Here is a 22,325-nt window from a genome sequence, read left to right on the forward strand (position 1 = left end):
TGGGATAATTGTATATTAGCGAAGAGACTGGGTTAAAAAGTTTAATCCAAGATGGCTTCCCAAACCTACTTATTATAGAAGGTTTTTAATGAGTTTTTCATATTTACGTCTGGTTGCTTTACACCACATTTCATAATGGGAGGAAAAGATAAACAAAGGACTAAAGGAAACGCGAAGGTATAAATATAGTGATGCGGTTCTTCTGCCTGCTAATGTTTAAAGAAATTTAACACTTCCTGTGTTACTCCTGATCGTAATCTAGTTTTTTCATCATATTCCAATATGTGTGGGATTTTGCCAACCAAACTCAAGAGATGAAAATGAGGTGTGATAGTAATTGGACGAAACACCGATCTATTTTATCTGTTTACACAGAATTTTTGAAAACAGCTGTTATATTCAATGGTGGTGTTTTTGTCTCACACTAGTTCCTTAACTCGTTGTGACGAAGGGCTACGCTCGATCGAAACGCCTGCTTTAGAAACACTGTTTCTAAATGGTAGCCTAGTTTAATTATAAACTCGGTTTATAAAACTTTATTGTCTTGTTATACCCTCCACCGACGTAGCAGCACAGGTGAGTTTCTTTAGAAACCTCCTAATTCATTTGTTTATAATCAGTAAATTAAAAATAAGCTAAGTCTTGTCCAGATACATGTTATTTTTAGTCACAGGGAAGGAGTCTTGCAACGCTATTACAAAACACATTACTTTTTCTGTATTATCATACTTTACCAGCCATCTAGCAGTGGCCGTGCTGCTGCTTTGATCTCGAAAGATGGAACTGTGGGTTTTGTTGGGTTTGGAGGACTACAGGGCAGTCCAGGTGCAAGTAACCTTGGTTATGTTCCAATGAGCACTGGTGTTAGTGAAGATGTTGATGCATCTGTTGATGGAGAATTCAGGATGGTGATGAGGAAATTGATGAAGAGAGACTCAGTTACAAAATTGAAGGTAAATTTGTATCATCCCATAATTATTTACTGTTAATTCACATTGCACCTGTACCTGAATACAAAAAATAGTAATCCTTTGAGATTAGTTGATGTACTTTAGTATAATGTGGAAAATTTGTCAATTTCTTCATTAACCCTTCCAATCTAAAAGTTCTCTGTATGTGTGATGATCTTGTATTTGTTTATGGCATGCTCCTGCCACAAGTGACCAAGACAGAATTTCTCCTTATATTATCAATACAATATCAAGCAGGCAGGTGATGAGAATAGAGGAGAATATAAATTATGGGATTATTAGTTGATCCAATACCAAATTCTCTGAACTAACATAATAAGAATTGTACAGCAGATAGTAAGGAGAATTACTTATTAGATCTTGGGAATGAAAGGGTTAAAGCACCCAGTAAATGCTTTTATTGAGCAACAGTAAGGAGTAATTTTTCTTGTAGATTGCACAACAGGCAACAGCAATCATGCAGAAGGGAGAGCACCAACTTCCTACCACCATAGCTTAGCTTGTTTCCCTGAAATCATGGGAGTACCGTAGTTATTCAGTTATAAGGCGCACCGTTATTTTCAAGAAATTCCTAATTTCTACTAAAAATTACCGGCAAAGTTTGGGTGCGTCTTATAGGCAAATATTTTCCCGAAACAATTTTTTTTTATCACAGTTACTGGTACGATTTCAAGCAAATAAAAGGATACACAGTGTTGGTCATTGACTTTTATAAATATGGTGGTTCTGAAAAGACGAGCGAAGTCAAATTTGCATAGATATGATACATGCTCAAGAGCACGTGCTCAGTAATTTGATACGTCACAAAACAAAACGAAAATAAACAAGCGAAGAGATAAATACCTTCTTCATCCATTCAGCCTTTTTTGTGCACTGAGACCTGCATTTTTGGCGGTATGTTAATTCTTGTCTAATCAAGGCTTATGTTTGTGCACGTGGTCGTGTGTGCGACAAGTCTGCTTTTGTTAATTAACAGTAAACTATAATCAATACGCGACTTTTTTCGCTTTTTTGTAAGTTTATGAAAGAATTTACAATAAACTTGACTGATCTTTACTCCCCAAACAACAGTGCGCCTTATAACCAAGTATTTTAGCGATATTTTCAGTTTGAAAACATGCAATAAGGAAGTTGCCAAATTGGGGGTGCGTCTTATAGCCGAGTGCGCCTTATAACCGAATAACTACGGTAATCATTATTATTATTGTTATTAAAGAAAAGCCACAATATCTTCAATAAAAAATCATCAGAGAACCCTTTGTTTACCTTCCTTCCTTTGATCACATCTTGTGTAAGCCAAAGATATATGACTGCAGTGGTAAAATGCAAAATAGCACAATATACAAGTAAATAGGTTATTACTACATTGTCTCTAACTTATTTTGAATTATTTTCTACTCTAGGCTGTACAAGAGTTCACTGAGTTATGCAAGAATTTGACTGTTGAGGCTGTGGAAAGTGCTCTGCCATTCTGGCCAAGGCTGTTCAACAAATTAGCTCTGGTAAGTTCTCAAATCAAAAAGTTAAATTGAAATGGAAACATGGATGGTGGTGACTGACAAGAGAGCTCTCCTCCAACCATTTGGGCCCTGACTGAATTCCTGAACCTTTTGTAACATGAACATATAGCTGAGTTTCTTGTTTCTGTTGTATCTTTTAACTTGCTCTTTTTTTATAGATTCTGATTTTCCTCTCTTCCCAAAACCAACACTCCAAATTCCAATTTTACTAGAAAACAGCCCAAAAAAAAGCCAACCTGTGGATGTCATTGCTTTATCTTTTTTTCAATCTTTCAGTTAATTTTTTTATTACACAGGATGTTGATCACAAAGTGCGAGAAGCAACTCAACAAGCCATGGAACAGCTGGTTCTCAGAGTTGGTCGTAATCTTGCTCCTCATCTGCGTTATATTATTGGTCCCTGGCTGTGCACACAGTTTGATACCTATGCAGTTGTTGCATCTTCAGCTAGGAAGTCATTCCATGCAGCATTCTCAGAGGAAAAACAAACTGATGTCATCATGTTTTGTAGGAAGGACTTATTTGAGGTATGCATGTTCTTACAGGTTGTAAACTGTATCTACTGTACAGGGTGCATGGTATATATGCAGTACAGTGTTTTTGTCTTGCGCAGCAGCTAACTGACAATTGCAGCATTCAGTACTACTAAATAAAACTTAAAGGGGGATATTTTCCTTCTGGTTGAAATTTGTTCTCCTGTCTAAGGACTCTTGCTTCATTTGTTTTGTCATTAGTGGGTTCCCACCATTTATATTAAGTTTTACAATCAATAATTTTCTTACATATTTTTATCATTAGTACCTCCTTTCATCCATCCTCTTTCCCTTCATCCATTCTCTTATCCATTTACATGACTGGTTCTTCAATAATTCAATTGGTTATTCATTCATAATTCAAATTATTGTCAGCAGTTTGTAGCAGGTTAATTTACAATTTTTTGATCTTACAGTTCTTTCAGGACAATATATTAACACAGACACCTTCCACCCTCTCTGATCCAAAGTAAGTGAACACTGTGAAAATCAGAACCTGTCTGATTTTGTTACAGAGCTCAAAATTTGTCCCACTTCCTATTGTATCAATTTTAGTCACACATTACTTTTGACATTGTTGATCTTTGCAATATGCAGAATGCATAATGTCATATACGTGTATATTGTTTAAACCTAGTGTTGGCCTATCTTGCCTTAGATTTCCCTGAGCCCATTGTAACTGAAGTAGAAGAGTATTGGAGCATGTAACCCAAAGCTCAAGAGTTCAGTTCCTAGTGACATACTGTTCCATTCTCATTAGAGGAGCAATAACATGTTCTTTAATATATTGTTATAACCAAACTCAAAATTTAACATTTATCCTATTCTATGTACATAAAGATTTGTTTCTGAAGAAGAAAGAGAGGCTAAATATAACAGAGTGCTCTCATCTTCCATCTTGGGGCTTGGACATCTGATAAATGTTATATCGCAGAAGGACAGTGCAGATATGGTGGACCTTTATCTTAAAGTTCTGCGGCAAAACAAGTTCTGGAAATATGCCAGGCACAAGTCCCCACATGTATGTGTCTAATAAAAGTTTAATATCAGTTTGTATTTTGTGGAACATTTACCTTTTATGTATTGTCATTAGTGACACATATTTGATTATTGGGTTGAAATGATTTGAAGCTACAATTTTTTTTCAAGTAGAATGTTGTTCTATAGCACTGTAGTTACAATTGAATTTTTGTTAAGGATTTATCTCTGCCATTCCTAATCATAATTCACCCATTATGAATGTAAGTTTTCATGACTATAAAGCTCAAGTATTGGTAGTACACATCAAAAGATAAAAGATCAAGAGGGATAGATACAAAAGTCAGAACAGATCAACTCCAGCTCACTCAGATCACTTTGGACTCATTCAGATCACCTCAGATTGAAATAAATTCCTAACTCCTACTCTGATCACCCCAGACTGTGGTAAAATTCTCAAAAAGGTCTTTTTGAAATCATATTTCACCTTAAAATTCAACTATCATGATGTCAAATTCAGTCCCATCTGCCCTCTGATCAATGGTTAAGCCACCATGTTGTTTTATTAACTAGTGGCAGGTCCAACTTTTATACCTACCTGGAAAATAGTACTTCTAGTTACAAAGGACACATTGTGTGTGTTCACTTAGGTGCGAGGTGCTGTATTCTCTACCGTCAGCATTGCCTGTGAGCAACTCCCTTCTATGATGTTGTCAATCAGCTCCCAGGTCTCTCCAGCAGTGTTATCTGCACTGGATGATTCTGATCCTGCAGTCTGTCAACAACTGTGGAATGCTGTTTTATCTGTGCTCAAGAATATCACAGTAAGCAACTGACCTTGTTTCTTGCTTTTTTAACTAAGGGAAAATTTAACAATGTGCACTGTTTGTTACTTTCTTTCAAAATATCCATTTCCTGACAGTCAGTTATTAAAATTATATTTTTGAAATTTTTTACTAAAAAGGACTGCTGGATCCAAGTGAAAGCCCGCAAAGCTGTTTTACCTAAACTCTGGTCTGTCTTGAAGAGTGGTGGCAGTGGTTGTGCTACCATGATCTTTCCTAACTTACTTCCATTCTTGAGCAAAGTACCTTCAGAGGTTTGCATTTATACTTTGAATACATATTTTGCAGCTATAATCATAACATGGTATTTTACAGTCTTTTTTTTTTCTTTTTTTCAAGAATGTCTTGAAAGAAAGAAGAGACAAACAAAAACAACTACAAAACAACGAAAAAATAATCTGTCACTTCCCAAATACAAGTTGATTTATTAGTTGGAAGTTTTAATATTCCTATTTCTTGTCTTTCTCTATTCCCAAACCCTAAGAATTTTTTTATGACTTAGTTGGAGGTTCCAGTTTAAATCCTGTCGAAGCTCACCAGGTTTTGTCTTCTCGGGCAAGAAACTTTAGATTACTTGGACCACAATAAGTATAACTAAATAGTCACAGAAACCTGGTGCTGTATGCTGATGGGTAACTTGTTGTGGACCAGCATCCAATTTAACGGGTTAAGAAACACTTGTTGCATCTTGCCTATGAAACAGCGAAGAATATATACAGTGTATTAGCCATCATTTTTGGCCACCCGCATGTAGCTTGATATATAGATGACTTACATTGTCACTCTTTTAGCCTGCAATTTGGCCCCTATTCTTAGGGCTGTAGGACACTCATTTCTCCACCAATGGCTGTATTAGAGACAATTCTGGGGGAGGATTGCCAGGAGGTCTGGCACTCAATATCAGTGTTAGACAACTTCCTGCAGGCAAAGGAATGCTTTTACCTTATGAGGTGGGTTATCTTCTTCAGCCCTGAAATAATGATGCTCTTTCAGGTTATTGGTAGTGGCATGGGTTTCTACCAAGAATTCTTTACAAATCTTCAAGAAGGTCTGACTAAGGAGCGAGTGCAAAATAGCCCTAGTGAATGTTCAGCAGTGATTACAGCGTTCATGGAGTGCCTGAAATTTTGCCTTCTACACGAATATGGGGATGGATCAAACATGGAAATCCGGGAATATTTGATTAAGGAGCAGGTACTCAATTTTAGGAGTTTATCTACTTAAAGTAGGTCTGCATCCCACCAAAAGCAAGGATTGAGTTAAGGGAGATAAGGGTTGTTTAAAATAACTTCTTCCTTTTGTGGCCAAGGATGGTGTCAGTAAAAGGTGGCTGTGCCAAAAGGCAAAACCAAAACATGAGAGCCTGCTTGCAAAAGCACTGACAGATGTGATTACCTAATCATTCATGTACATGCAGCGGATTGTGCTGACTACTCCCTTAGCCCTTCTCTAAACATAGAATTTTATTACTTTAAATGGACACAAGCTAACTGTGGGGGGAAAGTACCTGCCTGGAAAAATGTTGGGGGAAAGCAAATGTCTCTGCATCCTGGAGAAGGGATAACACTCCTAGTTACTTCATTTTTCTGTAAGTGGAATAAAATTTGGCTATTGTAAAACCCTGGATTATACCTCACATCTTAACCCTTTAACTCTCATGAGTGACCAAGACAGAACTTCTCCTTACAATATCAATACAACATCAAGCAGAGAAGTAATGAGAATGAAAAAATTGATATATTAATATTAAGGGAATTTATCAGTTGATCTAGCACCAGATACTCCCAACTAACATCATGAGAACTGTACAGCAAACAGTGAGGAGAATTACTAAATAAAAAATTGTGAGTGAAAGGGTTACATATACATGCAGCTGTATATGTGATGTATATTTATAAGAAATACTTGCAAACAAGTGTTATTGCTCACTCCTAGAAGAGGCATGCAAATGGTAAGGTGATGCCATTTGCTGTTTTAGATTGGCTTTTTAACTGGTTTACAACATTCTTATCAGTAAGTTTGCTGACTGATTGTGGATTGTTCCTTTACTCCTTTTCAGCTGTTGTCTCTGTTGAAAGAATCATTGGAAAAGCAAAATAAACTGACATATGACAGTCTGTATACTCGTGCAGCTGATCTGCTGTCATATTTGTCTATCAAAGCAAAAAGTGATTCCAAGACAGGAAAGGATGTAGAGGAGGAAAAATTACCCCAAAATTTCTGCCACATATTGAAATGGTTTTGGGAGGGCTTCAGTTCAATCTGTTTGGAAAATCTTGAGTCTGGCTCTGGAAAAGTGGTAAGCATACTGTTCTTTATTTGTAAACAAAACTTGTGCTCGTAAACAGGAAAATGGATGGTTATCACAATTATGGTTCTATGCAATGAAATGTGACCCTCCACAGGAAAACGGAAACTAACGCTTTTCCATTTAAGCTGCAAAACCATTTACTATCCGTTTATATCTGTTTAAACAGTTCATGAAAGCATTTAAATGGATTTAATCTGTTTACTACGTCAGAGCTTGCTGGCCAACTGACTAGTGCTTTAGTGAAGGAGATTTTCATATCATTCCAAGGTTCCCAGACCAGGATATTCCCATTTTGTAATCCATGTGGTGGCTACCAAGATCTTGATAAGATTTAGGGGAATGAAATACTGTTGTGTAACATTATGGTCATCAGCTCAAACAAAACAAACGGTCAATCCCTTATCTGGTTTTCCCTTGGTGATTGAAAATGGAGTTGTAAAAGGTAGAGTGAAGGTACTTTTGAATAAAAAGTGTAAGTTTGTGAAGAATCTGTGCTACTGCGCTGCTGGGGCATGATAGATAATTTGGCTTTATCAACTGAGCACAGAGAATTTCTTAAGTTGATACTTTGAATTTGAACCCTTGGTTGGGGTGAAAAACAAATGGATAAGGATACTTGTGGCTGGTAAAGTAAGGCAGTTCATTGAATACAACATGTCTTTCTCTCAGTGGTTATTCAGTTGTACATTAACATTTTTTTGGATGTTGTTCTGATGCTTTTTTTGTTTGTTTGTTTTTTTTCCCTACAGGTAGTTGATGAGGTTGTCAATTCTGTGTCCCACTGTTTGGTTATGCTAAAATGTCCCACCAAGAAGAAGAAAAAACAACACAGAGTGGCATTTATGGAACTTTTGTCATCTGAACCATTAGATTCATCTGAGGCTGATCAATGTTTACCATACAGTGATTCTAGAGTGACATTGGTCAATGTGGAGAGACTCTACAATGGCTGTCTTTTAGATTTAGTTTGCAATATTTGTACACTGTGTATGAATGAGATCACTAAAAACAATTCAATGGTGCATTTAAAGCTTCTTTCTTCTCTTATCCCCGACTTCACATCAACAAAACTTGTCAAATCTTTGCTTGACAGCTCAAATGGACCACCTACAACTTTGTTCACCTCAGAAAATGATGATTACTCGATTTTGTGTGAAGAATTCCTTCTACATACTTTGTTTCCTTGGATCAAGTCCTCCCTGCCTGGGAATGAAAATGTTACTTGTGTTTTTATGGATAGCAGATCTGTTGATTACCTCATCAATATTTTATGTGGCATTATAACAGCTTTACCAATTGTCAAACAAGTGGAATTAGTGTCGGAATCCCTCCAGGTAAGCTGTTTGTATAATCGTTGTTGTGCGCGTGTCATGGTTAAGTTGTGTCCAAATAAACTGAACACAACTTAACCATTACAATTTAAACTTACAATTTACAATTCTGTATTTCCAATTGAAAATCCAGGGCAAAAATGTTCAACTATAAAGTATAAAGTACTTAAAAGCAAGAAACTTATTCTTTAAGAATTTCTTTCGCCCATTTTCCTTTTTTCCAAGTTTGATCAAGAGAATCTCTTACCTCTCTTTCTCCCTTTTCCTTTTCCCTTTTGGCTTCCTTTCTCCTTATGGCTCTCTAATTCTTTGAACAGGTTTTTGTTGTTTTTTGTTGTGTTTTTGTGTATAATGTCAGCTAATAACGCTCTCTCTATTTCCAGCAAAACAACTCCATCTTTTTCCTGTACAAAATTCTCGAAAAGGTAAGCATGATAGGTCGGTGCTTTTAAAAAAATAACTTTCAGTGTTCCATGGGTTATCCGTCCCTATAAGCGATAGGTTTTGACCAATCAGGGCGCTCGTAGTCTTTCGGTTAATTTGATGTACAAAAATCATTTTCTACATCGAGAGCTGTAGAATTTTAAATAACTTACAAGCTCTCAGGTGATTATCTTATTTTATCATATGGAAAGGTCGTCCTGAGGTAAATCCGAGCTTTCCGATTTTTTTCTTGGTCTGTATATATATGTTATTTGCCGGCTGGGAGGTCCGTATGGTGAAAAACTGTGACCGAGGTCTTGAAAATACTGCCCGAGGCCGTAGGCCGAGGGCAGCATTTTCAAGACCGAGGTCACAGTTTTTCACCATACGGACCGACCCTTAGCCGGTAAATAACATATTTATTGTTTTTGAACTTGACGAAATTCTTTCCGAAAGAACCCGAATGATTTATGGCCGTAAATACGGCAAGATCTTCTATAAACTGAACAATTTTTGAGTGAGTAAATGGTAGTTAAAATAGAGGTGATGCAAATTTAAGAGAGATGCCTCAGCGAAACATTTTCATTTCCGTAACGATAAAGGTGATTTAAAAGGCTTCCAAACAAACTTTGAAACATTATTTTTACAAGTATCTGTCACAATCTGACACCTGTCAATTGGAGAGCGCCCAAGAAAAAAAAAAAGCGTAGGAACATTTGAAAACCAACTAGTTTGGCAAGGACTGTCACGACAATGTTTTCTTCAAAATCAGTTAATGATCTAACGGAAAGTATTATTCACTCTCATCGACCATTCATGTACGAAGATTTACCTCTGTTCATTAAGTAAACGGCGAGGAAAGTAATTGTGAGTAAATTCAATTTTTTTATTTTGAAGTTGTGAGAGTTTGCTCGTTTGTTTGCTGTAATGGCGTGTTTAACTCTGATCTTTCCTTCACAAAAAGCTAAATTCGAACGGCACACTCCAACGAGACACAAGCGAATGTAATGCGGCCTTTTCTCGAAAAATTCCTTCAATTTCTGTTGTGCAACATGTCCAAATTGAACGGAATTGGAAAGACTCACCAGGAGCGTATATTTGTTGTAGAACTTAAATTAAAACTTCGCTCGCTCTTTCACTATGAACAAATTGCTCGAGAAACTTCAGATATTAAATGAATGAAAGTTCCATCGTTCAGTTTAACTGTAACCAAATACCTCACGTTTCAACTTTCTGGGTACTTTTTGTGAACGATTAAAACTAATTGCAGACGGTTTTTAGGCCGCTTGTCAACCAACGTAATGACACTATTGTTTATACAAATTCATTCTGAAACCAATATTTTTCTGTCAACCAAAGAGATTTGATAGAGAGAAAAGAGAGGATTCATAAGCTATTTATCGGCTTGAGGTAGTGACCGACGTGTTTGCTTAAAAATACTGCCCAGCCGGAAAACGAGGTATATTTATGAAAAATGACAACGAAAGTTGGGATGTATTCGGCGACTCACGAAAGCGTTACCGTGGCCCGTGGGCAGAGATAGGAAAATACTGACCGGGTAAAGAACCAATCAGATTGCAAGATTCGTTACCGTGCCCTCTAAAAAAACAATAATAAGCCATACGGACTGTTTCCACGGAAATGGTCGTAAGAAGTGTATTTTGTTCGCAAAAGCCGCTAAATGTAAAATAAACAAGATGGATACGAGTGCCGCTTAACAAACCACTTACTGTTCTTGTTGGCTCGAGCCTTACCTAGGAACATTGACTCTCGGTCGTTCTTGCACGGACCTCGCTGCGCTCGATCCGCACCGCCACTTCTCTGAGCCAATATTCCCCAATACTACCCGCGCTCTCGGTTAGGAAGAAGTTATTATTTGCTCGCAGGGACTCCACTCTGAGGTTCCCGGTGTTGCAAGTTGGCTCCAAGGCGATGAAGGAAAAGAGAAACTTCTTGGCTTGTCTATGAGTTTGATTCCTCGAGTTGGACATAAGTCTTCCCTTTCTGACGAAGAGCAAGAAGTTGTGTGGCGTCTCCTTAAGTTGTGCGTTGTTACGAATGGGAAGGGTTAGTTTTTTTTATGTCTTTGATAGATGAGATACATCTTTTTATTCAGATTTTTTATTTCAAATCAAATGATTCATTTTTTTCTCGATTTCAGCTGCCTTGCTGGAAAATGAACTGGTAGACCAAATTTGTCAGCATTTCCTCAGGATTCTTAAACAATCAAAGCAGGGAAATGAGGCAGAATTGCTGATGTTGCTCGACATTTTACATTTGTTCCTCGCCAATTGTGAAAATAACGTAAGTGTTAATTGATTATTATTCGTTCTAATAGAGGATATGTCGCGAGCAAAATTGCATTCATGTTAAAGAAGACCTCAGATAACAATAAAACTAAAAGTGAATCGATACGGCCTTGTGCCTGGGTTGGGTTGGGTTGGTAAGGGTTGTTAGAAATACTTTAAGAGGGAAACATGGGGATCGTTATTTAGACAATTGTGTTAACCGGCTCTGTCATTTAGGTTGTCTTGATCAATTCTGGGTTTGCTTTTCAGCTTGATGAGATTGTGCCCTGTACAGAAGAGCTTCTCCTAGCTATCTTTCAGCTACAACTTGGAGACATGCCGCCTACTGGTGAGCAACATCGTCTTGTAGTTCGAGGCTTTCGCATACGAGATCGATCCGTTTGAGGCGTTGGGAATATTGCTTTTCCTTCTGCATAGGATGAAGGTCAACTAAGGACTACTGCTTCTCTTCACCACTTTGTCATGTTCCCTTGACGTTTTTATTACTGGGTGGGGAAAGATACTTTGCTGGTAAAATGTCTTTTAAGAGAACAAGAACAAGAAACTCATCATCTTTCATTTCACATTATTCGTCATTCGGTCAACTAGAGATCATGCAAGGGAGATGGGTTAAGTTCACAGTGCCCCTCAAAAACTGAGTAATCGAAATTACACGCTAGTAACATACGTACTTATATCACAAAGTCAGCGAAAAGGAAGTTGATGTCAGCGCGCCGCGCGGAACTCTGGGAGTGAGGCGAACTACTTCTTGTGCACTATTTTTGGTGCGCCTCACTCTCAGAGTTTCGTGCGACGGACTTCGTAGGAGAGGAGGAACTGCTCGTCATCTTGTCCTTCTTGTGCGTGGTTAGCCAAGATCTCTAAGCGTTGACGGAGATTTAAGGATAGAGATAGAGCGACGCACTTCAAATTTTCATATGAAGCAGACCAGAGTTGCATCATTTGTCTTTCTTTCATGGAATCTTAAATAAATTGCAGCAAAAGTATAACTCTTGTTGTGCTTTGTTTTCCAGATACTGTAACTCAGTCTTTGATTGGAACATGGCAAAAAGGATTAAGGGTCTTCCGACAACTTCCCTCTGATGTGGAATGTTCTTGTTGTGAGGCGCTGGTGATTAAAGCAGCCAGGCTTGTGCTAGAAAAATTGGTGAAGGTTGAAACACTAGAGAGGTATCCAAAACTATGTTCTGCTTTATTTAGGTCGAGAAAAGAATGAATATCTCGAAATTTTTTAGACGATATTTAAGGTAACTTCGTTCTCCTCGTTGTAATTCCTTGTAACTTAAGTGGTTCTCTTTTTGTATTTGTAGAGTGGATGATCTCGCTACTGTAGCCGTTCAACTTCTTAGAGACTCAATCAAGCTATCGCCTGCTGAGGATTCAATAGACGAGTTACTTCCACAAAGAGTGTTCACAGCTTTGACACCGTCTGAAAAACAACTGAGATTTCTTAGGAGTGATTACTCTACGGTAGGCTAACGGTGTGAACTATGCTTTGAAAGAAACTCGTGCTCTGTATTACAGGCGAAAAAAACGCTGTAGGTTAATTAACTTATTGACAAACTGTCGTGAAGCTCGGCTTCCTTCTCTTCCTTTATTGACTTTGTTCGTTTTTTGATTCCTTTTCGCACAGACAAAGTGGTTGCTGGTTCCTCTGCTCGAGAGGAAAATTCTTGTCTCATCAGATGCTCACGATCTGTGCGACGTAAGTGAAACTGTTCAGTCCACGCTCACAAATCATCAGAAAGTGATCTTGTTTTCGTCGACTCTGATCGTTAAGACGCTTTCGAATTCCGATGAGCTATCGAGCCGAAAGAGTGACGTCATAACAAAGGAAAGTTTAATCCGCCTGTGGTTGGAGACGAGCTGGGTCCGACATTGGTGCTCGTGTGTCTTGGGAATTAGTGACGTTACTGAGGTATATTAAAGTTTTCCTTTTGTTTCCCAGACCGCTGTTAGAGAGTTTTAAACCATAGGGCATGCACAGCAAACTTTGAGTCATTTCAAAACTGTCTTTTTATTGTTTTACATTGAGTCAGGGCTTTCAATAAATTTTTCATTACCGACAGCCGATGGCGTAATAAGCGACTGTGCCTGGAGAAGTAGACGTGAGACCCCCTTTCCACTAGGGGGTTGTGGGGGAATAATAAGAAGACGGCGGTAAGAGGTCTTAATGGCGGAGATGGACCACCAGTGACCCGCCTTTATGGAAACACCTGTCTTAAATTAAGATCTAATTTGTACTCGTGGGTGTCCAATTTGTATATGTATTGATCATAATAATTAAAATATTAGTAATAATAACTACAATAATGATAATGATAACATTGATTTGGCTTTAATTTCTTGGAAAACCCGCTCTATAAAAAATATAAAATCGAGCGAAGTGAAGCACAGCTGCATCTGGCATAAATTGTAAGTGTCATCTTAAGGAAACTTAACCGGCCTTATGCATTTTTTTGTTTTTGTTTATTTGTTTGCTTTTTTCCCCGAAAGGAATTTGTTGCGTTTGGAAACAACTATGACCAAACTATGGCTAATGTTCTTCTTAACCTAAACCATTCAAGTAGCCGTCTTCTGCAACAAATAAATGAAAATCAGTGGGGTGAAGCTCTTATCTTAGAAGCTCTCACGCGTTCAAGAAGCGAGGGTTTCTTGTGGTGCCTCGCTTTGGATGGCGTGTTACAAGCCCTTCGGCAGCTTGGTGTACCTAGTGATACCGCAGTCCTATTGTCCGAGGTTCAATCTTTAGCATCGTTAGAGGAAAAAGAATGCCAGACTTTGAACACTTTATTATCTCATGTGGATGGAATATATGAGCTAAAAGTCATCACTGACCAGTTTATCGCCCTTATGCGCCAAGATATCGATGAGAGAGGTAAGCTATTAACATGTGTGCTTTTGTCCTGTTGCTTTCAGAGTTGCTCAGTCTGTTGCAATCTGGCTTTGTGTCGTACGTTTGATAGCCACTTGCACAGGGTCCTTCGTTCATGACTGTAAAACCATAATTCAATTAATGTTTATTGTAAAGGATTTGAATTTCACTTAACTAACGCTCGTAATTTTTTAGTAATTTTCGGAACACAGAGGTTTAATAGTCACCCATCAGAATTCACTTCAAATAAGGCTTAACTTTGGTGACTGCCTTTTCAAAAATCTGTCGGTCGTCTGAAAACGAATCCCTTTGAACAGGAAGTAACTTTGGTAACCATACAAAGCCAGCAAAAATTAACTTATAGGTGCGCCGATTTGCTGCGCGCGGCAAAATGAGAGCCGCTCAAATTTCGTCACTTGTCACCCGTCTATCAGTGCTGTAATTGCCTTAAACTTCTTAATCTATCCACATTATTGTCCTATATTTTTACAGTTCCACCCTTTGACTCCCATGAGTGACTAGGAAAAAATTTCTTCTTGCAATATCAGTAATATATCAAGCAGACAAATAATAAGAATAACGAAAAATATCAATCAGGGTATTATTAGAGGATCCAATACCAAATTATCCAAACTAACATCATAGGAGATCGTGGGAGTGAAATGGTTTATCGTAATTATTATATGGCAGGGTAGTCCTGGCGTAAATCCCAGCGTTCTGATTGGATCCTACTTGGGCAGGATTTTATCCACGGAAGCGATCGCAAGCTGTGTATTTTTGTTCGCGAAGCCGGCAAATTCAAAATAAACAAGTTTGGTCCGAGTGCCACGTAGTAAACTACCTTCGCTTGCTCGAACCGTGTAATATTGACCCTGGGTCGTTTTTGAAAGGACCTTGCTGTGCTCGGTCTGTTCTGCCACGACCTTAAACCGATATTCCCTACTTCGGCCCTCATGCTTGGTTCGTAAGAAGTTATTAGTAACTGGTGTTTTCGTGATGTCATTCTTCGTAGGTTTCGCCCGTGTCTTCGCTATCATCGATGGTGCTCTCCACCAATGGCTTCAACAAACCAAAGGAGTTGAAGAAGCAGTGCTCGAGTATCAACTGACGATAACTGAGATTTTGGACGAGCTGATGGAGTGGAATAAGACACATGACAGCCTTGTGCTCGTAAACAGTCCTCTGCACGATGCATCAACTAGTGTTTTGACCATCAACTTATCGCTCATCAGGATTCTAGAGAAGGCTCTGCAGCATTGTTCTGATAAGATGAGTGGCAAGCACTGGGATTTTATACTGTGTACCTTGGCTGGCTGGTTGCAGGTATCTGTGCGGATTTCTATGGACATGTTGTAGAGTGTAACAATGGCAACTTCGAAAACATAGATTAAGTTGCTTGAACTTAACTTGTGGTCAGTTGACTGTTGTGAAGGTAGGGGAGGGGTAGGTGCGCAGTTGCTCAGATACTGAAATTAATCCCATAATTTACGACCGCAGATTTATCGAAAACAAAACAGCCATTTGCAACTATCCCAAAAGTTCGTTGTTCTTTAAAAAGCCACTAAAATTGTTGTTCTTCTTTTCTCGCTTACTTCTAGGCAAAATGCATCATACCAATTATTATGCCTCAAAAATGAGTCTCCTTTTTATCAACGATTTCTTTTTCAAATCTTGTTCCATTACAAGATCATGTTTCTTACGAGTAGTGTCGAGGGAGCTATGACGAAGGACAAAGTGACTTCATTCACTCATGAGTTTTATTGAGTTTTTACACAAAGATGTTGTAGAAAAGCTCAAAAGTTTTTCACCGTAGCTTTTGCAGAGCTCAAGAATCATTGCATGTTAGTGTGGTTATGAGCATTTCTTGTCTTTTGACAGACTTGCGAGGAAAATCGCCTTATCCTTACAACGTCGCTGAAATGTGTGGCACTATGCTGCCAAATTAGTTCACTCTTTTGCACCGTGGCACGTTTCTTTGAGGAGAATGCCTCAAAACTACCCAAGGTCAGTGAAGCGTCACATGAAGTGGACGGCGGATCTTTAACGACAGCTAACGCTCTTGGCTCTCCCACAAATATCTTTACGGAATGGCAGGAGTTCTTTAGTGGAACTTTGTTTAATGCGGTGTTACAACTGTTCCTGTTCCATGCAGGTGAGCGACGGCTTGGTCTTTTGTTTTGATCAAAGAAAAAGATAAGTTAATAAATGAAAAAAGGCAAGATAGCTGAAGGGTCCGCTATAAGTTCAGTCTCTGGTCGTGTATGTTTCATTACACCCAGTGGAGAGGAGGAGAGGTTAGCTGGCCTAGGTTCGCAAACGCTTAACATTCAAATCCAGATCTAAAGTATTCCCAGCGACTAATCACATCAAAGGAAAATACCTCGAGGAACCAATGAAAGCTGAAAGCATAACAAGAAGAATGTCTGAAGCGCGGGAAAACGAAAGTACCATGTCGCGACCTGTTTGATTCTGCATCCGATTGGTGCACTTTGCGGAACCAATCACAGAGCGAAGGAAAGTAAAGCCAGTGCAATCGCAGGTTACTTTCGACAATCAATTGAAAAAGGTTCCTTTAATCATAATTATCTTACTTGATTTTAGGTCAGTATCAAAGCGCCCTTTCTGAAACGTCATTGTGGTCAAACCGTGTCAGCGAGGGACTTGGGTCGGCTGTGGTCTACATTCCTACGACAATTCTAAAGGAACATAAATTTGAGAAGCAACCACAAGGAACAGATAATCAATGTTCACATATGCCCCAATGGACTGCTGAGCTGCTGGAACACTGCTTACCTCTCCTGAGATGCAGTCAACATGGACTCCAATTTGCGGCCTATCATCTGCTTTCTAAGTAAGTACTGACTCCGACTCCTGTATCCAGTTGGTAAAAGCACCAAACACATTTCAGCGAGGCTGACTAAGAAGTTTTCACGCATTACACTCGCAAAGAATTCCCCAATTTACTCTTACTCTGATTATCGCTGAGCTGGAGCCAGTCAAAATGTCGGTCATAACACCAATAACAGTCTGTAGCAGAATTTCCTTTGCCCAGACAATTACACTGCACGATCGTAACCACCGGATCAAATTATATACTACACTTTCGCTTCAATTTTCAAAGAAGCAAGACATGCAAGCGGTTGAAAGCATCGCGTATGTACAAACCTTAAAAAGACAACCTTGGAGGGAACACTAGTAGCCAGGTCAATCAAGTCGTTCGCATCTCAAGAACGTTGTATTGAAGCTTCGTATGCTTTTTTATCTGTAGAGTAATGAAGGAAGTCACGCTATCAGTCGAAAATGAATCAGAGACCGAGGAAGGAGTGGATGAACCTGTCAGGTAGACGGTTACAGACATTTACAATTTTTGTAACGGTTCAAGAAAAAAAAAACAATGGAAACCCTCTCAGCCTGTCATAATCACCTATAAACTGAGGTGCATTTACTTGACGAGTTTCTGAGCGTTCATTCAGTTATTTTCTTCAAACTAGATCGAGATCGGTACAGAAGGGAGTCGTCTCTTCTCGACTGTGCAAGCTCAAAGGCTATTACTGTATGCTATTGTTATGCTATGCTAGTTACCAAGTTCCCAGCCATTGTTTATAGTGCCTTGTGTTGATGTAATAAATTAGTTGTTGTACAGAACAGCCATCTTGGATTACGTTCACAGGCTTGCGAGTGAGTTGGAGAACATAACAGCTGTCTCTCACTCTAACGCCTGTTACGAATGCTTCTCTCCATCAGTAAACCTTCTTTCCTCACTAAATTGTTTATTTTTTTAGGATTCACTGCAATGTTTTGTTTCCCGCTTAAGACACCCGCTTAAGACACCCGCTTAAGACACCCGCTTAAGACACCCGCTTAAGACACCCTGTGTGTTTCGAAAAAAGCCAATCACTTGTTGTTTTGATTGTTTTTTGACAGATCGCCGCCTACCGCGTTGATGGAGCTGATAAATTCGTCATGCGCACATATGACTGAAATGGTACACGAAGCGCATGTGCCATTCGGAGAACATCTGGACATGACAGGCGACACCGAGGCGCAGATCGTCAGCCTCGCTCTTATGTTAGCTTGGAAAGTTTTGCTTCAGTTCTTTAGAAGTTTGCCACAAGAAAAGCGAGTTGAATACGCTAAATACATCAAGCAAAATAAGATGGTGGATAGTCTTCTTTGCGTGCTGTTTAGACTGATTCCCGTGAAGTCAACAGTAGTAGTAGTGGAAACAGATGATTCTGAGCCGGGTATAAGTCGTCTTGTTGGTCAGCGTACTATCCAGCAGTTAGCATGTGGCTTGTTTTATTCCTTGTTACAATGGATGCCGGCCATTGTCAGGCAATGGTGGAATAGCGTAGACAAGCGTCAATCTGCTATTGTGGACAAGTAAGATGCTCTTATTACTTTTGAATTATTTTTCTTTAAATTCAATAAAATTGAGTCCAGTCACGGTTTATTTCGGCCTCAAATAACAACATTAATTGACCATTTTCCCGGTGGTGCTTTTTCGAGCCAATACAAACAAATTGTAAACAAACGAGGTGCTTAAAATCCCAACTGGCCGGAGTTAAGGAGTTGAACTTGCGGCAACCGAGAACAAATCCAGAGAGTAGCAGGGTGCAAGACTTAACCCCGGACCGCAAGATTATAAGTTCAGCTCCCTAACCACTCGGCAACGCTGCCTCCACACTCACACAGTTACAATTAATAGATTCTGTGTTTCGTCGGATACGTTGATTTATCGATATGTCCCATGGAAATGCGCCTTAAATGGAACAAGTTGGTCCAACCTGCTGAAAGTTAGTTTGACTGAGAAAGTGTTAGTGATATTAGATATAAATACTTTAAGCATCAGTTTAGAAACTAATTTAAATGGAGAATAATTTCTTTTTTTGTCTCCGTTCGCGTAGATTCACAACTTCCAACATAACCCCGCAGCTTTGCCGGCGCGAAATGCAACTGGTTCAAACCTCGTCGATCCGGTTTGACAACATGCAGGTCAAGGCTCGACCCAATGCCCGTGAGGTGGCCGCGGTTTATACGATTGAAGAGATCTCCATGGAGCTGGTTGTGAAATTGGCGCCAAACCATCCACTGGGAGTGGTGTCTGTCGAGAGCGGCAAGAAGATCGGGGTGACAGCTGCTCAATGGAGAAGCTGGATGCTTCAGATGACGACATTTCTAACACATCAGGTCAGTGTCAAATTGCAATGTTTCTGACGCTACTAACTTTCGCCTGCACCTAATGTCGTATAATGGAAAGGTCTATTCTTCGCTAGACGTGAATCTCACTTTTTAAAGCAATTGAGTTTCTCTCTTGTTAAACCTTTTTACCTTCTGAGGCTCCGACAGGAACCGCTCTCGATACATTCGGATTTAGCAACCTCATTAGGGAACTGTGCAATATAATTTGATTTTAATGATGTAATATTGTGATGTCTTTTTCGTGACAATGACTTCAATAAATGCCGTTATTATATTTCTGGTTTTTAGAATGGAAGCATAATGGATGGTCTCATTCTGTGGAAACGCAACGTTGACAAGCGTTTCGAGGGCGTAGAAGACTGCATGATCTGTTTCTCTGTCATTCATGGCAGTAACTACTCTCTTCCTAAACTGAGCTGCAAAACATGCAAGAAAAAATTCCATTCGGCCTGTCTTTACAAATGGTTCAGCACCAGTAACAATGCCACTTGTCCGCTTTGCCGGAACCTATTCTAATCCTTAAACTTTCGAAAGGTATCAGCATGTAAAGTCGCCTCTCATATTTTACTACATACTACAGTGAAAAGGAGATCAGAATGGACGACCAAAACAGGTGGAGGATGCCATGTTGATATAAACCAAATTCTCTAAACTTGTTTGCAGGGAAAGTTTAACATAGCAGTTTTATGCTTTTCACTCCAAGATATTATCATTAATTCTCCTTACCGTTGGCCATATTATTCTGATGATGTTAGTTCAGAGGATTTGGTATTGGATCAACTTCTAATCCCATAATTGATATTTTCTTTATTCTCATCACTTGTCTGCTTGATATTGTATTGAAATTGTAAGGAGAAATTCTGTGTTGGTCAGTCTGAGGGTTGAAGGAGCTCCTTGTCAACATTCAGTGTGGTTTTCTGCGACCTGCAAAATCACCCTCAATAAAGGGGAAAGCAAAAAATATAGATTGTGTTCAATAAAAGGAGATCAAAGTAGCGAGTGTTACCCTGAAAAGAACGGTAACGGTGCTGTACGGAGATAATTAACAAGTATTCCAAAAAAAACCAACCATAAACAATTGTCTAAATGATAAGAAGATGCAGAAACCAAAGCGCAGCTCTTGGACTTGTAAGTAGATTGGTCGGAGTATTAACATGTTTGTTTGACAAGTGCGGAGTTTTAAGTTGTCTACGTCTAATTTAAACCGAGTTTTTCATCGTTTCAATAATTATGATCCATACTTTCGAGTCGCCTTGCACAGTCCAAACTAATGCAATGAGTAGACGCGACCGATTCAAGCGTTATTTGTGTTCCAAGGCAATCCAATGTTATTGTTCCAGCGATAGTTGTGATCCTTCAGCCCCCCCCTCTCCCCTCCCCCTCCCCAGCCCCCCTTTCCCCCTCCCCCTCCCCTAGTATTTGTAGCTTGCCAAAACAGAAAGAAATGGAGGAGAACCGAGTTGGGAAATTTTCAAGATCAAGTGCTGTTCAAAGGGCAATATTTCAGCCTCAATTCTCATCAGAATCTGTAAAGATGAGGTTAGAAAATTTTTAACTTAATCAAGTCAGTACCTCATCCAGACTTAGTCATCCATGGTGTGTTTTCACGGGGCTCAATATTCAAATTTAACACTTTCCATATCTCTAGCTAATTGGTTACCATTAGCATTTTATTGTATTGATTCAAGCATTTAAGAAGCGAAATATTGGCGTGTTAACAGACCTTACCGAGCAATATTCAACATTCCTTGCTGTTGGTTTTGCTTTACTTAGCTTGACTTTTTGTGATTGGTTCGGAGAACCCATTGTTATTTGCAGATCGGCCACCACAAACATTTCTTTTATGCATTGAGACTGTGAAATAAATTCCTCAAAAGTGTGTCGTCATCACATCAGCAGAAAGTCGTACTTATTGCTAGTATAGTAAAAAGTGTGCTTTGGCGTAGTATAGATAAGTACACTGAAGGTTACATAGAAAAAATTTGGGCTGTTACACGCTATTGGAAGGAGGTGACAAAGGATTAAAGTTCTCACCTTTTCATTGATTAATTAAGACATACCATGAGGTAGCTCATAAGAGCTTTTGATCAAAAATAGTGGTTTTTGATTGACTCGCCCGCTGGTGTTCTCTCCACTTTCAACCTCCGCGCTCAGCTTCATGCGACCAGCGCTGCTCAAAGATCAATCCGCTTAAATTAAAACTAACTACTATTTTTGAAATATGTGTCACTGGGTAAGCAAGAACTATGAAAAGTCTCAGTTCCAAGTTTTTATCGTTAGTCTACTGCTTGTGAAGTTTCCAGTAAGCGCAGTTGTAGTAATTCGCATCAGAACCCATAGTCTTGGGAGCTGACGTCCATCCCCCCATAACATAAATAATTATAGGTGGGCAAAGCCGCAATTGATAAGTTTGAGAGGGATAAGGGCCCTCTCTTTGATTCCTTGTTTTTCAAGAAAAAATATTGAGTTGTTGGTTGAAATAGCTAAAAAGCAAATATTGGACCAGAATTTTTACCAAAGGACATAAATATGTAACGTCTCCCTATGATATTCTAACGTTATCCAGGTAATGAGAATACTCAAAGCTGTTATCTTGCTCTAACAGCAAAGTCTCATAACTCAACTAAAAGAAAATTTGGAGCAGCAAGAGGGGAGAATTAACAATCATATCTTGGAAAATAAAGAGTTAATCAGTCAGCAAATGAAGAATGAACGAATGAAGAACTGCTCAGTTGTTTCATTTCAGTACCAGCAAAGACGAACAAGTCTTCAAATTATAACTTGTAAATTGGTGTAAACAAATTCGAGCGCTTAAGCCGATTATTTCAAATGTAAAATACAACTATCAATCAAAAAACGCAATAAGAATATTTGTGTCCTAAGCGCCACACGTGACGCGTGAACACCCATCAGATCGGAGCTTTAGGGAGGGCGTTGCCTCCGGCCAGGGGGCAGAATAACACAACAGACATCTTATTACTCATTCCTATTTCTCTGAATATGCCGTACGCAACGCCCTCGTCTCCC

General features: G+C 39.1%; 1 protein-coding gene across 1 annotated transcript; it reads left to right on the plus strand.

Moving 5' to 3' along the window:
* Nucleotides 1-18: 18 nt before the first annotated feature.
* LOC113668588 (E3 ubiquitin-protein ligase listerin) lies at nucleotides 19-20,470 on the plus strand. Its single transcript, XM_027184520.2, has 26 exons — nucleotides 19-177; nucleotides 738-953; nucleotides 2,375-2,473; nucleotides 2,788-3,018; nucleotides 3,441-3,493; nucleotides 3,865-4,045; nucleotides 4,653-4,826; nucleotides 4,967-5,101; nucleotides 5,841-6,041; nucleotides 6,907-7,146; nucleotides 7,908-8,492; nucleotides 8,873-8,914; nucleotides 10,799-10,979; nucleotides 11,074-11,216; nucleotides 11,471-11,549; nucleotides 12,235-12,391; nucleotides 12,532-12,691; nucleotides 12,855-13,139; nucleotides 13,718-14,099; nucleotides 15,109-15,419; nucleotides 15,975-16,248; nucleotides 16,698-16,947; nucleotides 17,365-17,436; nucleotides 18,021-18,479; nucleotides 19,004-19,286; nucleotides 19,587-20,470. The coding sequence occupies exons 1-26, from the start codon at nucleotides 136-138 to the stop codon at nucleotides 19,812-19,814; spliced, it is 5,463 nt and encodes a 1,820-aa protein (XP_027040321.2). The 5' UTR covers nucleotides 19-135; the 3' UTR covers nucleotides 19,815-20,470.
* The last annotated feature ends 1,855 nt before the right edge of the window (nucleotides 20,471-22,325 follow it).

Source organism: Pocillopora damicornis, chromosome 8, assembly GCF_964200805.1.
Source record: "Pocillopora damicornis chromosome 8, jaPocDami1.2, whole genome shotgun sequence".
In the NCBI taxonomy this organism is placed as follows: Eukaryota; Metazoa; Cnidaria; class Anthozoa; order Scleractinia; family Pocilloporidae; genus Pocillopora; species Pocillopora damicornis.